The sequence below is a fragment of the Abramis brama genome, assembly GCF_963993115.1.
Source record: "Abramis brama genome assembly, chromosome: 9".
Lineage (NCBI taxonomy): Eukaryota > Metazoa > Chordata > Actinopteri > Cypriniformes > Leuciscidae > Abramis > Abramis brama.
Window position 1 is genome coordinate 12,175,751 of NC_139971.1, and position 9,813 is coordinate 12,185,563.

The 9,813-nt window shown below is 46.2% G+C and overlaps 1 protein-coding gene across 1 annotated transcript; it reads right to left on the reverse strand.

The window, feature by feature from the left end:
• Positions 1 to 5,224: 5,224 nt before the first annotated feature.
• LOC311089488 (uncharacterized protein) lies at positions 5,225 to 9,308 on the reverse strand (the record flags this gene model as incomplete). The annotated part of the gene is made up of 4 exons (XM_084124211.1): positions 5,225 to 5,443; positions 5,681 to 6,363; positions 8,433 to 8,493; positions 9,120 to 9,308. 4 exons carry the CDS (start codon positions 9,306 to 9,308, stop codon positions 5,225 to 5,227), a joined length of 1,152 nt encoding a protein of 383 aa, XP_083980337.1.
• Positions 9,309 to 9,813: the final 505 nt, after the last annotated feature.

Consider the following 9,813-nt stretch of genomic DNA (forward strand, 5'->3'; position numbering starts at 1 on the left):
CAAGCACAGCTAGCCTCCGAAGATGTCTAAGTTACTAATCCATCAACAAGAACGCCAGGTGCTTTTTAGCTCACTCCAACGAATGAAAGCTTGTCCGAGTGATATATAATATAAGCAATATACTTACAAGTCCAACAGCATGTGAGGACGTGTTGGGGGAAGTGAGGTAGCCTATACCGTAAAGCAGTCGAATTTTGTAGTTCTTTTTGTGCTCGGGTTACTACCCGAACCCCGAAGTTTAAAAGTACGATTAAAAACGATACAGACACCGTCAGGCTATGGCAGACGTGTCATTCAACCTATTGTAAGTCGATGTACCATCACAAGAGTCTTGGAAATATATTATGAAGGTTGAAAAGTTACCTGGTGCTGCTTTAATAAATTATGAATTTTTTTTTTTTGTATTTATCAGCAAATAACTCTGGACTACTTAGGAGTTAATCAAATTGGCTACATGCATTGTACAGTTCAGACTCTAATCTGTCAAATTACTCATATTTTGTTTTGATCAAGGCAGTAGTTTTGAAAATGATGATCAATGATTTTTTCGTCGCTGGTGGTACCTGCTGGCGGAACACTCCAGTTTACAGGGATGACTCAGCACTCCTTAAAGGCACACTATGCAGTTTCCGTTTTTCTCAAACAGCGACAGCTAGAGTCACTGTAGAGTACTTGTATTTAATGTTACTTTTGTAAATACCTCTCACGCAGAGCTGTCTCTGCACTCTTTTCCGACCGCGCTTTCTTCATTTTCTTCGTCGACTCTGCCAAGATTCACGTCTGAAATGCGTGCTAGTGTCTTCCATAGAGGCTGCTTCATATGTTGTTGATGTGACGTTGTGCCGTAAAGCAAGCCGTGATTCTCACGTGATTCTCACGAGATTTGGCGGGGTGCCACTCTCAAACTTGCATTGCTGATTTTGCCAGTGGCATCACCCCCCAAATTAGTAATTTGATTGTTTGTTTTTTCGCAGGGAGTGGGGGATGGGGAGGGGATGGCTCCTGACAGGTCCGAGGTGGTGTCATGCTACTGAGAGGAGGCTGAGGTGGTACAGAGGGACTGAATGGAGACGGTGATAACTGGGTGACACAGATGGGTGGAGACTGGGGAAGAGACTGAATATCAATGCAAAAAACAAAAAATAATAAAACAGAGCGTTCAAAATAGTCTGGAAAGGTGGTGGAAGAGGAGGGCTGGGCAGGGCCAGGGAAAGGCAGAAGACAGACTGGTTTGGGTAATAGTACTGGGGCTAGAAAAATGTCCTCTCCAAACTCAAAATAATCCAGTTTCCTGGCCAACAACTCACTCTGACCCCTCGAAGTCCACCAACACTCCCTCGGCGATGGATGTTTAAATCTAATTTAAAAACACATCACTTTAACCTGGCATACACATAGAACATTATACATTTCTATTATTCAAATCAGCTAAATGATTGTTATGCTGCATAAATTAGGTTGGCTGGAACCGGGAACACTTCCTATGACGTGACTTCCAGATGTACTCGTTACATCATAAAAAGAATGGCATCTATGCTAATATTAGTCTCTCTGTTTATCCCAAGGTTTACTATAGTCAGCCGGATCCGGGCCGGATCCAGATCAGATGGTGGACTGCAGGTGTCAGCAGAGATTGTGTCAAATAGACTCTCCCCTGTGAAGGCCTCATCGACATCCTTGACATCCTTCTGATCCTCAACAAACCTGTCTCAATACCGGCGTGATGACTCTTCAACCAGATGGAACTGGATAAATATTCTGAATGTTTCGATCCAGTCAATCTGACTTCTGACTTGTATCATTAGCATACACTGTTCATTCATTGGCCAGAGGAGAACTGGCTCCCCGACTGAGCCTGGTTTCTCCCAAGGTTTTTTTCTCTATACTGTCAACTGATGGAGTTTTAGTTCCTTGACACTGTCGTCTTTTTTGCCATTGGCTTTTGGCTTGCTTAGTTGGGGAGACTTAATATTCAACAATATTATTGATCTGCCTACATTGACACCATTATATGAGAACTGAGCTGGACGATGACATCACTGTTTTCTCCAGAGAGGCTGTATAGATAAATGAACTGAATTAATTACTTTTTTACAACAGAAATAAACCTGTTGTCTTTTTAAAAAATCTCTGAACTTACTTAAGCTGGAATATTACACTATTTTCTTCTAGATCTGCTGTAAAGCCAAAACAAACTTTGTTGCATTATTTATTTTCCTGTTATCATTGTAAAGCTACTTTGAAACAATCTGTATTGTAAAAAGCGCCATATAAATAAAGGTGACTTGACTTAACGCCAGGTCTAGTACTTGTGTGTATGCCTGGTTGCTCAGCCCCTGTACTAGACTAGATGCTCATGTGTTGTGATTCCCCTTTGGGTGATCCCATATGTGGATTCTTCCATGGTATGGTTTTCCTGTTGGCAAGCCTGTGTCTTTCCCAGGGTAGGTTCCCCTCTACCCATCTCTGTAATGGTACTGATTCCATCCCTGAAAAGGCAGGGTATACCACAGAGATCTTCCATATGTAGCACTGCCCTAAAGGTCAGTCCATTAGTTACCTTGTTACCAGCAGGATGTGGACTCTGTAGCGTCCCTTTCCGTTTGGAATAGGCACGCTTCCGCGGTGTTATCCAACTCGTGGCTATATAGAGTATAAGAAAGGAACAGCAACAATTGACATGCCCCTTGAAATGTCCTGTCATTTTCTGCCCCACCAGGTGTGGAGGACTAAGTGACTTACACGGGGCGCTGGGAAGGCACAGCGGTTGTGGCGTTTTTCTTAGGGATGCCAATTCCTCAGTCTGTTCTGATGTAACATCGAACATGAATGGCTGATAGGAAATTTCTAGGTCTAATTTAACCCCTGTTCCCTAAAGGAGGGAATGGAGATGTTATGTCCCGTCGCCACAAACCCTGTGCCACTGCTGAACGGCCAGGACACCATCTTGGCTCCTGAGCATAAAACTTAATGTGTGAGTGTAGCACGCTGCCATATATACTCATATGTACCAGGAGTGCCTTGCGATGCAAATCTCACTTGCCAATGTCCATTGGTTTGTTTTGTTACCACTTGAAGGTGATTGGGCTCTCAGGTAAATCCCAATTCGTAACATCTCCGTCCCATCCTTCAGTGAGCGGGGGTTACATTAGTAAGCTAGACATTATGTTAGTAACTCAAGACGTTTCATTAGTTATGTGGTATGGGAATATGCACATTTGCGTTGTTATAAATGTCAGGCATAGGACATGCTGCTGCTGTCTGCAAGGGACAATTTGAATGTGTCTATGGTTACAAAGGGTCATTTGGAGTCTCCAAGTGGCCTTTTTTTGGGAAGCGCCTAGACATAACCTTAGATAAACGTGTAAAACACATTAAAAGAATTAGAGAATAGAAATGTACCGCGCACATTAGATTTACATTAGTTAATTGGAAAATAACTCAAATATTTGAGCTGATATTCTATTATATCTATTGTCTGTTACATTGCTAAAGCGTTATACTTGGCATTTCATTTCTGTCCCATGCAATGGTTATGTCAACAACACAATTTGAGAGTGAATCCCACATATATCACTCCTGAACTTCGCAGCCTGCAACCGACTGTCTGTCCTCACTACAGCATGAACACTTATTCAATGAATGACATAGCCGTTAGTGCGTGCAAACTGCAAATGAGCAATGTATGATTATGACAAGTGCACATTCATTACAATTAAGTGCCCTTCTTTCTCAGAAGGGTAGCTACAGTGAGGAACCAGCAAGAGTGTCAGGTTTATCACTGCCAGCTTGAAGACAACAATTTTATTGTTTAATGTTATTTTTTAGTATTATTTTTTTTTCATTCATTTTCATAATTTCAAATGTATTTGTATGTTGTACATGTGTGCTGAGCAGAAATCTGGGATGAGCTATATTTTTCTTAGAGGTATGTGTACTATGTAACGTTCACTGAGCAGAGATTCCACTAATGATGATACTTCAGTTGGTATGTTATTTACAAGGAAAGGAATGTTTCAACTGATGCAAATGTACCACAAATGTATACACCGAAGTATAGTTTCTTTATATGGAAAGTGGATTGTACCATGTGTAAGCATGAGGTATACGTTCCATTTTTAAACATAAGCTACATGTTTTTCTACCTTACAAGGAAGTTGTAAGTCCCAGAGTGGTGTATATAAGCTCAATCTTACTGTACCACCTCAGAGAAACATAAAGACATGATGGGGTGAGAGGAAGGAGAAACTGAGGCATGGGAGGGTGAGGAAGGAGAAACATAGAGAAACCATTACAGCTGGCATTATGGGGTGAGGGAATAGAGAAATGGGGAACACAGAAATCTGGAATGAAGACCTCCTCACCTATAGCCTTATTCTCCTATGCCTGCTTCTCTCTGTCTGATACATGTATAAAATAAATATAAATCTCTTGGCAAAATAGCTGGTGTAGCTTCCGTGATTCAACAATAACAGGGGAAAGCATGTATAAGAAATTATGTTCTGTTCCCAACAACTTCCACTCCAATATATATATATATATATATATATATATATATATATATATATATATCAAAATGTTCCTTCACTTAAAAGAGTTTAATTATCATATAGAGAAAATTACATTCAATCTCAGTAATAAGTAAATAGTACCACAAAGGGCAACCAACAACCATCTTGATGACAGGGACTTCAAATAGCTTGTCACCTTAAACATTTGACCGTTTTGTTTTAACAGAAGATCCACTTCAGATAAATTTTATCACCTTAACCTTTTGCTGTTCTGACTTCACAGAACATCAAAGATGTGGGCACAGATGAAAGATCCTCAATTTACATTTAAGACAGAGTTTCAGCCTCATGTTGAGAGGGAAGGTGAATCTGTTATTCTTAAATTACACTTAAAAACAGAGCTTAATTTACATGTAGAGGGGGAAGACAAACGAAATAGAGGATAAATGTTTGAGCTGAGAGGATGAGATTCATTCTGTATGACTCCGCTGAATCCGAAGTGCTGTCTGTACTTTGTTACTACTTTGCTGTAATAAACTTCATTTTTGAGATCTTCGACGTCCACATCATTTTTTCTTACAGTGCCGAGCCAGACCCAGTCGACGGATTTCCAACAAAAAAAGGGAAAAGGTAAGAAAAAGCTGTTTTCTTTCATTTATGCTGTTTCTGTCATAATTCAGAAGCGGAAGCAGTAATGCAAGTATTCTCTTTTATTAAGGGTCAGAAGACACAGAATAAACACACGGGTGGGCTGGTGGCGCAGGGACTTGATGGTCAGCGTGGTGGTGAAGACAGGTGACGGTGCATCCAGTGAAGTGAACATCCAACACGACGAACACCACGAAAACACCGAACAGGACACGATCAGGAACTGGAACAGGAACTGGAATGGCTGACGACGACAAAACACTGAGGACACCAAAACCAACGATCTGACAGGGAAAGGAGAGTGCGATGAGTCTTTATAGCAGAAACAATTGACAGCAGCTGGTGAGGGGAATGAGATCAGGTGGAGTGCTGATCAGCTGAACGAGCAGCCACGCCCACTCACACACACCCACACACACAGAACAACAAATACACGAGACACGAAGAAACCAGTGAATTCATGAACCGTGACAGTACCCCCTCTCCTAGGAACGCCTCCTGGCGTCCCCAGACTCCCTTACCTGTCGATTGTAATCATCGATAAGAGAGTGATCCAGGATGTCTCTGGCAGGAACCCAACTCCTCTCCTCCGGACCGTAACCCTCCCAGTCCACCAAGTACTGGAATCCACGTCCCCTCCGCCTTGAGTCCAGAATACGATTAACCGAATACGTAGGTTCCCCTTCTACGAGACGCGGCGGAGGAGGAACCGGGACAGGCGGATTAAACTGAGAACGAAACACGGGCTTGATTTTGGAAACATGGAAGACGGAATGAATCCTCCTGTACACTGGAGGGAGTTTGAGGCGGACTGCCACCGGGCTAATAATCTTAGTGACAGTGAATGGGCCAATAAATTTGGGAGCTAGCTTATTAGAGACGGAACGGAGAGGAATGTTCTTAGTAGAAAGCCACACTTTTTGACCAACGACGTATACGGGAGGCCTAGACCGGTGGCGATCGGCTTTAGCCTTGGTGCGCGCTCCCGCTTGGAGTAGAGTCTCACGGGCTCTAGTCCAAGTGCGACGACACCTCTGGACAAAGGCGTGAGCGGAGGGGACCGCGACTTCGGATTCCAGACTAGGAAAAATTGGTGGCTGGTAACCTAGACTACACTTAAACGGTGATAGGCCCGTAGATGATACTGGTAACGAATTGTGGGCGTACTCCACCATGACAGTCGTTGGCTCCATGAGGAAGGATTCTTGGAGACCAAACATCGCAACGTTCTCTCCAAATCCTGGTTGGCTCTCTCAGTTTGGCCATTGCTCTGGGGATGGAACCCTGAGGACAGACTAACCGTCGCACCCAGTAATCTACAAAATTCTTGCCAAAATTTGGACACAAATTGGGGTCCTCTGTCGGAGACCACGTCTGTCGGGAGGCCATGTAGCCGAAAGACGTGGTCAACGACTGTTAACGCTGTCTCCTTGGCTGAGGGTAATTTGGGCAAGGGAATGAAATGGACCGCCTTCCAGAATCGGTCCACCACGGTCAAAACTACCGTGTTACCCTGAGAGGGTGGGAGGGCGGTGATAAAATCTAGAGCGATGTGGGACCAGGGTCTCGAAGGGATCGGCAGCGGTTGAAGGAGCCCATCTGGGGGTCGATTGGAAGTCTTACCAGTGGCACAAACTGAGCAAGCCAAAACAAAACTGTGAACGTCACGAGCCATACGTGGCCACCAAAATCGTTGCTTAACTAAAGACGTGGTACGACTGACTCCTGGATGACAAGCCACATTGGAACAATGACCCCACTGAATGACGTTGGACCGTAATTGCTCTGGCACAAATAAACAGTTCGGTGGACAACCGGGCGGAGGCGTTACCCCTTCTAAGGCCGTTCTGACCTTCGATTCGACCTCCCATGAGAGTGTGGAGACAATTAGGGTCTCCGGAAAAATGCACTCGGGAGTAGACGGGCGATCGGAATGGTCAAAAATACGTGACAAAGAATCGGGCTTGATGTTCTTGGAGCCCGGGCGGTACGAGAGAGTAAAGTCAAAACGTCCGAAAAAAAGTGCCCACCGAGCCTGCCTAGAGTTCAATCTTTTAGCGGTTCTAATGTATTCCAGATTCTTATGATCGGTCCACACGATAAAAGGTACCCCCGACCCTTCTAACCAGTGACGCCACTCTTCCAATGCTAACTTGACTGCCAACAACTCTCTGTTACCAATATCATAATTACGTTCGGCAGGGGACAAACGATGAGACAAAAACGCGCACGGATGCATTCTGTCGTCTGTAGGAGAACGTTGGGATAACACTGCACCTACCCCCACCTCTGACGCGTCGACCTCCACCATGAACTGACGTGATAACTAAGTAACTAAGATGGGGGCTGAAACAAAGCGGCCTTTCAGTTTGGCAAACGCAGCCTCGGCTGCGTCTGACCACCTGAACGTAGTTCTGGGGGAGGTCAAGGCGGTCAGAGGTGAGGCTAGTTGGCTGAAATTGCGAATGAACCGCCGGTAGAAATTGGCGAACCCCAGAAACCTCTGTAGGGCCTTACGGGAATCTGGACTTGGCCAATCCACCACAGCCTTAACCTTCTCAGGATCCATACGCATCCCCTCAGACGACACAATGTACCCTAAGAAAGGAACAGACTGTGCATGAAAAGCGCATTTCTCCGCCTTGACAAAAAGACCATTCTCTAGCAACCTCTGAAGCACTCGTCTGACGTGCTGAACATGTTCCTGGAGAGACGAAGAAAAAATCAATATGTCATCCAGGTAGACATAAATGAACTGATCGACCATGTCTCTCAGCACGTCATTGACGAGTGCCTGGAAGACCGCTGGACTATTGGACAGCCCGAAAGGCATAACCAAATATTCAAAGTGCCCCCTGGGGGTGTTAAAAGCAGTCTTCCATTCATCCCCCTTCCTGATGCGGACCAAATGATAAGCGTTACGTAAGTCCAGTTTTGTGAAGACCGACGCTCCCTGCAACCTCTCGAAGGCTGAAGACATCAACGGCAAAGGATAAGTATTCTTTACCGTGATGTTATTCAACCCTCGGTAATCAATGCAAGGTCGCAGAGAACCGTCCTTCTTCCCCACAAAAAAGAACCCCGCCCCCGCAGGAGAAGAGGAAGGTCGGATGAATTTGGATGCCAGAGAATCAGAAATATATTTCTCCATGGCCTCCCTCTCGGGAATGGATAGAGAGTAAAGCTTGCCCTTAGGCGGAGACGTACCTGGCAGTAGATCTATTGCACAGTCATAGGGACGATGCGGAGGGAGAGAAGCAGCCCGAGACTTACTGAACACTTCCTTCAGGTCCAGATACTCCGTGGGCACGTTTGACAAATCCACTGCCTCCTCCTGAAAAGCAGAAACAATAACAGACGGACAAGCAGACACAAGACAGGACTCATGACAAAAACTGCTCCACTCCAACACTGATCTCTGCTGCCAGTCAATCTTGGGGTTATGCTTGATTAGCCAGGGGTGACCGAGAACAACAGGTGCAAGGGGGGAGTCCAGGATGTAAAATGAGGTAGTCTCTGTGTGATTTCCGGATACTGTAAGTGTAATGGGTCCAGTGGTGAATGCAATGGTGGGAAGGGCTTGACCATTGAGGGCGTGAACAGCAATGGAACGGGTGAGTGGTAACAGGGGAACGTGAATCTTGTGAGCGAATGTGTAGTCCATGAAGTTACCTTCTGCCCCGGAATCCAAAAGTGCAAGACAGTCGTGAGTGTTGGCTGACCATCTAAGTCTTACCGGGAGGAGAGTTGATGTTGATGAGGTCTTCTCAGCGGAGATCCCACCCGACAGTAGCCTCAGATTTACTGCCGGGCTTGCCCTTTTACCGGGCAGTTGTAAGCGAAGTGACCAGCAGTTCCACAGTACAGGCAAAGGCCCTGGGATCTCCGCCTTTCCTTCTCCTCCCGGGAAAGCCGAGCTCGCCCGACCTGCATGGGCTCGTGATCGTAGACGGGGCTGACCGCGTCCCCGCCGCTGGCTTGCGTGGTCTCAACGGTAGTAGAAGCCCGAACCGGTAACTTCATCCGCTCCACACGAGAGAGACGAGAATCCACGCGAAGCGCCAGGTCGATGAGTCCGTTGAGTGTAGCGGGTAAATCCAAGGCGTAGATTTCTCTTAGGACGCGGTCAGCCAGCCCATGCAGGAACATGTCCCACTGCGCTTCCTCGTTCCATTGACACTCAGCCGCCAAGGTCCGGAACTCTATGGCATAATCTGATACGGATCTGCCTCCCTGCTTGAGATCCGCCAGGGTTCGTGCTGCTTCTCTCCCGCGACCGCGCGGTCAAACACCATCTTCATCTCGGCGGCGAGTGTCTGGAACGAGGCACAACACGGATCTTGATTCTCCCACACCGCCGTCCCCCACAGAGCTGCCCTCCCAGTCAGCAGTGTGAGTACGAATGCCACTTTGCTTTGTTCGGTGGCAAATGTTCTGGGCTGCAGAGAAAAATGCATAGTACAGCGTGTGAGAAATGCTCTGCAAAAATTCGGCTCACCACTGTAGGGCTCAGGGACCGGTAGACGGGGTTCTGACTGGGAGACGCTTGGTGGTGGAACTGGGGGAGCGGACGGTGTGGGTGGTGGCGCAGTGGGAGCTCGTAGATGTTGCAGCTGCTGGGTGAGCTCGGACACCTGCGCCACGAGAGCTTGAA